This window comes from Mus caroli, chromosome 18 (assembly GCF_900094665.2).
Source record: "Mus caroli chromosome 18, CAROLI_EIJ_v1.1, whole genome shotgun sequence".
NCBI lineage: Eukaryota > Metazoa > Chordata > Mammalia > Rodentia > Muridae > Mus > Mus caroli.
Genome location: NC_034587.1, coordinates 37,389,555 through 37,396,431, shown reverse-complemented (window position 1 = coordinate 37,396,431; position 6,877 = coordinate 37,389,555). Strand labels below are relative to the sequence as shown.

At 38.8% G+C, this 6,877-nt stretch overlaps 1 protein-coding gene across 1 annotated transcript in view; it reads left to right on the top strand.

Annotated features, from left to right (window-relative positions):
- Positions 1-998: 998 nt before the first annotated feature.
- Positions 999-6,877, top strand: part of Yipf5 (Yip1 domain family member 5) — a 15,395-nt gene continuing 9,516 nt past the window's right edge. Inside the window, exons 1-2 of the mRNA XM_021150460.2 lie at positions 999-1,133; positions 1,484-1,603. Coding sequence (XP_021006119.1) covers positions 1,494-1,603 — 110 coding nt within the window. The 5' untranslated portion in view covers positions 999-1,133; positions 1,484-1,493. The remainder of the gene's footprint in view (positions 1,134-1,483; positions 1,604-6,877) is intronic.

Genomic DNA, 6,877 nt, shown 5'->3' with positions numbered 1-6,877 from the left:
GTTTACTTCAAACGATCAGTTTATCCTTACTTCCTTTCATCAAATCTCAGGAAATGAAAATTTTCATGAAGTGTTTTTGCTTACCAATCTTACATATTACAACAAAAGTTGGCTATGCTGATACCATAGTTTCCATAGCACAGGTATGGCATACTTTAAAACGGCTCCTCATATACCCTTTTTCATTTTTTTAAACGTATCTTTCTGAGGACTTGGGGACGATTTTATATAACAGAAATAGGGCATTTGAGGTGGACTTTAACACATACATAGAAATATCAATATGTATGTATGCATATACGTGCTATTACTTTAGCTAATTAAATATTGTAAACCAACGCACTCATTGTTCAAATAATAAATATTACTTCTTAGGTCAAATAAATAAGGCTGACTCGGTTTTTAGATAAAATATTAGCAATTTTGTATAATGCACTCTGTACGCAAATAAATGGTAAAGACTTTGAATGAGACAATGTAACAAGCCTTAAACAGTTCCCACAGTGTGGAAACTTCGCATATGGTCATTCTCTTACACTTGTCTCATTAATATTCTCACGGTAATAGTTGCTAATGAGTATCAGTATTTTCTGGTGACAGACAATACTAGGTTTCCTGCTGCTAACAGAAAATGAACTCATATATTTTCAAAAGCAAAGTCATTCGTCTGTAACGACTAAATAACAGATATAAAATCCTCAGCGTGATGCCTGAATCAACGAGTCCAGAGAAGCAGTCTTTCCTTCTGCCCAATACTTAGGAGAAAAACCTCCTTCCTACCTAGCAATCAGCCACTGATCGGTTTGCGCACTCCCGCCTCCACAGTTAACCCGGCTGCCGGAAGCAGGTTCCCCGTTCCTATTGGCCCGTTACAGGTCGACTCAGTCAAGACCGCCCCTCTCTACGTCCCGCCCCCACCCGGCACACAAGCACACCCCCGAGGGAGATCAACCAAACGGGCCGCGCGAAACCAGCTAAGGCGCCTGCGCGGGCGTGCGTGCCCCCGGAAGCAGTTCCTCGGCCTGTGACACGTAGCAACAGGGCTACCGCCGGGTCTGGAGCTGAGTTGGAGGGTTTACTAGGGGCCGCTGGAGCTACAGCCGCTACTGCTGCCGCCGCCGCCTAGGCGTTTGGTGAGTGTCCGGGGTCCATGTTGCGCTTTCGGCTTCTGGCAGCGGTTGTCCGGGCCGGCTACCTGGACTGTCTACGCGGGCTGTGGTCTCTCTCAACGCCCCCTACTCCCTCTCCAGACCCCGAGCTGCGCGGCCCCTCGTTTATATTTAGCTGGAGAGGCGCCTACGCGCGACCTCGCCTCTGCCTCAGGCCTATCGGCTCCCCCAGTTGCCAAGTGACTTCTCGGAGCCCAGCTCCCCACCCCCACCCCAAGACCACCCCCTGATGCGGACTGCGGTTCCCCGCGGAGGGTTAAGCAAAGGACCTTGCGTGTAGACAGTGCTTGCCATCCCTCTCTCTTCTCTTGCAGATCGTTGGCAATGTCAGGCTTTGATAACTTAAACAGCGGTTTCTACCAGACGAGTTACAGCATCGACGAGCAATCTCAGCAGTCCTATGACTATGGCGGAAGTGGAGGACCCTACAGCAAGTAACTTTTCAACTTTGACAACCTACTTAGTCTGTAATTCACGAACAAGTGTATTCTGGATGCCCGGCTCTGCCTTTAAAAAAAAAAAATGACTATATGAACTTATTCCTGTTCAGGAATGCGATTTAGATAAGACATTTGGTTTTAGTTTGAAGGGGTTACCCTGCTTATGATTTATTTCCTGAAAAAGAAAAGTCTTCTAATGTGTCAAAAAAAGGACTAGTACCTTGTTGAAATAATATATACAAATAATCTGGATGGGTGATTCAGCTACCTAGAATATAAGGCTATTTATTCACAAAAAAATTAAAAGTTATTTTGATAGCTTATTTGATTGGTAAGTCTGCCTTTCAGACTTTCAAATCAGCAGATATTTAAAGAGCTCAGTGACATGGGTTAGCAGTGTAAGCTCACCATTATGAGTCATCTGGTGACTGATAGGACTATTGATAATCTTTATTACTCCTCATGCTGAAGTATTATGGTTAGTACTAGAGAAGTTATCAGTTTTGGGCTGAAAAAGAGAATTCAAAAAATCTTTTAGGGTCTGAACTGTTAAAATAAGATTATCTATAATATCTGGTGTTTGAGGTAGTTTGAAAGTTTTCAGTTAGTCTCTTACACATTATGTCTTTAGTCTCCTAGAATGATGGGACAGATCTTAGTGGTCGCTCCCTAGAGTAAAGGAATTTCATGTGCTTACCCTTTTCCTGATGCGCTTTAATCTTTCTGAGACTCTCACGGAAACAATGGGCCTATTTTCCAGAAATGTGTGGATACACTCATACATACCAATACTAGCAGGCACATAATTTGGTAAAATTTAGGTGTCATCTGTGTACATCTATAGATCTTGAATTCAGATTTCATAGACTGCTCAAAGATGAGAGCAGGGGAAGGCTGTGAGTCCAGTCTATCTGTGAGTTACAGGCACTGCTAGAATGTGCTTGCAGTAGTGTATATAAGTGACCGTACCTGAGATTTTCTAAGCACAAAGAAAATTCAGGTTGGGTTTTTTTGGTTTTTTGCTTTTTATAACCCATAGATTATTTGAATTTACTTAATTTGAGATATAGATAGATGTATCTTCTAGTTTAACCTGTTGATGAAAGGAGTGAGTATATAGAAATATCCTCTATGGATTAGATTTTTTTCTGTCTCAGCCATATGCAGTGACAGTTTATTCTGAATTAGTCCATTGGGCAGGACTAAAAATCATACAGAGAGAGTTCCTTTCACTTATCAAAATACATATTTTAGTGAGAGCTTTGTGTACTTGGAAGCAAATAAATGTCTGATCAGATTCCATATGGAAAATCCCTAAACAACAGAATTTTTGAAGAGCCTGACAGTGTATGTTAGCCTTCTTTTGATCAAATCTTTTCTCTTTAGAGTAATTAGACATCTTTCTGTTTAGAATGCAGCTTCCCGGGCTAATTTCTTTCCAGTCTTATATCCTGACCATGTTTTTGTAACTTAAATGTGTGACTTGTCCCTCCTTATACCCACAGTTATGAGACTTTGCTTTTCCCATGTAGCTGTTACACACAAACCCTCTTGCTCAGTGTTCACCTGCTCCTGTTCTAATCAGCTCATATGTCAGTAAGCATTGCTTCACACTGGTAGAGATATTTTACATATCCATAGCTGTCAATCAGCTAGCATACATACAGGTTTATGAATTATGCCTGAGAAAGTAAAAGGTATGATGCAGTAGCAACAATACTTGTGAGATTCCCAAGGTTTTGTTTTTTTTTTTTTTTAAAGATTTATTTATTTATTGTATGAAGTATACTGTCATCAGACACACCAGAAGCGGGCATCAGATCATATTACAGATGGCTGTGAGCCACCATGTGGTTGCTGGGAATTGAACTCAGGACCTCTGGTCAAGCAGTCAGCTTAGCCACTAAGCCATCTCTCCAGCCCAAGATTCCCAAGCTTTATGGAAAAAATTAGGTTGTTTTGCTTCTATATGTGCCTATAAGTAGATCTGCCACCTAATTATATTTTAAATATTATCTCAGCTTACCAACGTGTATTTTATTGGTTTTGCTTACTTGTTAACAAGCCTCAGTGATAACTTCAGTTGTTAGGGAGAATCTAGGTTTATAGAGTTTAATATCTGGATTACCTTAAACTTTGAAGTATTGGCCTTGCTGTTCCAAAGTTGCCCTGTGAGGTTAGCCTTTACCATTTTATGGGTTCCTCTTACTGGTATTTCCCCATGTCATCTGAGTTGATACCACGTCGTTTTCTAGATATGCCCTTAAAATATATAGTAATACCAGGCAGTTATTTTAAGAAACTGAGAGCTATTACATTTTTACCTTTAACTTATCTGATAATATTTTACAAAACACTTTTATGTCCATAAGTAGACAACCTATGTTGAGATTTTATCTTTGCTGTTGATACACAGAGATTATGACAGTGTTGATATAGCATGTGCTACTTGCCTGCTATGAAAGCATTATTGTAAAAATTAGGCATGCCACAACATAGTTTGGTTTGCAACCAACAGTGACTCAAATTTTCAGAACAGGTCCTGGCGGGACAGTGAAATAGTAAAATCCCATGTCTTTTTCACACTGCCTTTGGATGCCGGTCCCATCCTTGAAGTTGTTGTTGCTTACCTCTAGCTTATAATCAGTGGTACTTACTCCAAGATGCACCATGAATCTTAAGGTATTTTTTTAGAGAGCTTCTAAATTCAAAAACACATTAGGCCTTTCAAGTATGTTAATATTTGCAAGTATGTTATGTTAAGAAAATAAGGTCTGGTCCCTGAGTCTGAATCAGGGAACTAATGTGATTTGTTGTTGCCATACACTTGGGAAAGGGGAGCAAGGTGATTTCATTTAAGAATTCCCCCACTGACACAGGAAGAATTGTGATTGTTATTCAGTCCTGATACTTTAATACACCTTTTTAATATTCTGTGTCACAGAACACATCTCTTCCATACTGAAATTACACTGTCTCTAGGAAGATTCGCATGCTTAAGTTGCTAGCTGACCCACTGGCTTTTCATGGAGACTATTTATTTAAAACAAAGGACTTTCTGTGATTGGTTAGAATTCAGTATTTCGCAGATAAATTTTAAAAAATTAGTGAATTTTTCATTTCAAGAAAAACAGCTGCTTGTATCACTAGTGATCAGCTTCAAGTTTTCAGACAAAAAAAATGGGGATTTTGGAAAACTTTTGTTCATCATCAATAGCTTCCTAGCAAACAAGCTTTTTTTTCCCCGATGAAATTAGGGACAATTTTAACAAGTGTTATTTTCTAATGTTTAGAATATGATACATATGAAACTAATATTTTAAAGTAGCAAGTAGTATTACACATTATACATGAGAAATGCAACCCATTTACAAAGTGCAAGACAGATTAATACATTTTAATGTAACTAGGACATAAAAAGTTTATTGATACTATTTCAAGTTTGCTATGTTGCAAATTGAATTAAAAAAAACAAACACCTTTTGAGTTTAAATATAGCATTAAAAATAGTCATGGCCAGGTGCTTCGGTGCACACTGGTAGCACTAGCACCTAGGATGCAGGTGGATCTGGGAGTTCAAAGCTCGCCTGCTCTGCACAGTGAGCTCCAGCTCAGCAGAGGGATCGTGTTCCCTTTACAGGACTGAAAGGGATATTATAACACTCAGTTTCCTATCATATCTAGTCTGCAACACTAGATTTTCTTCACGTACCTTAACCAACACAGTAATAGTAAATCACAACACACTGAATGTAAAAGTAGATTAAAGAAATCTAGCTATATAATTTAATTTTTCTTAGTAATTTTATTGTAAATAGTTTTGTCATTATGTGTAATATGTTTCAAGTTACTTCAAATGAATTTTTAAATATTTGATTTCCTTGATAAATATTGATAGTTAATAAGTCATAAAATACTTTGGATTTCCAGTAGATTTTTAAGAATACAAAGGGGCTATCAGACTAGAGTGTTTTAGAACTGCCAACTATACTATTCTTCCTGGTTTCTTTTGTGTTTCTTCTCTCCATCTCCCTGCTTTCCCCTCAAGAATAAACTATTTAATCAGCTTGTAGAAATCTCTTATGAAGATACTGTAGTGATGTCATGGACTCTGGTAAATGCTAATAGATCAACACAACAGCATATTATCCTAACTGAGGAAAGAAGAATTGTTATACTTGCTCAACTAGCTGGTCCTGATGAAGGCTGTTCTTGTTTAAGTGGGCATGCACATAAGAAATCAGCATGTCTGTGTTCCAGAAAAGCTAGAAACCTGCAGATACAGAATATAATTTTGAAGCCATCTGTGTAAAGAAGGATTTTGAAAAGACACTTATTAGTTATTAAAAGTTGATGATCACTGGAGTTTAATAGCCTAATTTTGAATCCTGGCACCACAGTGGCAAATTACTTTAACCCAAATTTGAGTTTACATATCCTTATAATGAAGGCAATAGACCCATTTCATGGGGCCGTAGTTAGTAATAGACAATTCATATTAATTAAACTCTTACAAAATAGTGTTTTGCACATAACACTGAAAGGGAGTGTTTAGGACATTTGCAGTAGTTAAGATATACTTCCATATTGCAATAACTCATTTTAGAGTTAGTCAATTGATTTTTAAATTTTAATATTTTTATTCTTTGAAGGTTTTGTTATATATATACAATGCGTATTAATCATATCTATTCACTACCACTCTGCAGCTCCTTGTGCCTTCTGGTCATCTCCCTCCCAACTTCATGTCCTCTTTTTTATGGTTATTAATAACATCCCGAGTCTAATTAGTACTGCCTTGTGTGCATGGATTTGTGACCACGTACTGGGGCATGAGCAGCTCACCTACAGGCAGTGTCCTGAAAAAAAAGAAAAAAAAAATGACTCTTCCCTCAGCAGCTGTTAGCTCTAGTAGCTTTCCTATATGGGTGCGGCCTTGGCCCGTCCCCAAGCCATGGTATAAATTTTGACTGGCTTGATCTTGTGCAGGCTTGTTAAGGTAAGCACAGATACTGTCAGCTCACGTGTGCAGCAGCCAGGCCACATCCAGAAGTCAGCATTGCGCAGTTCTCCTCCCATGCCCTGGCTCTTACATTCTTACTGTCCCCACTTGTGTGGAGGTCTCTGAGCCTCAGATGATAGGAGACTGATGTAGATGGCCCATCCACAGCCAAGTGTTATTTGGCACTTTGACTGGTTGTACTATTAAAATCTCAAAAAGGACTTTAGATATGAACACTTGCCATTGCTTCATTTTCCTTTTTTTTT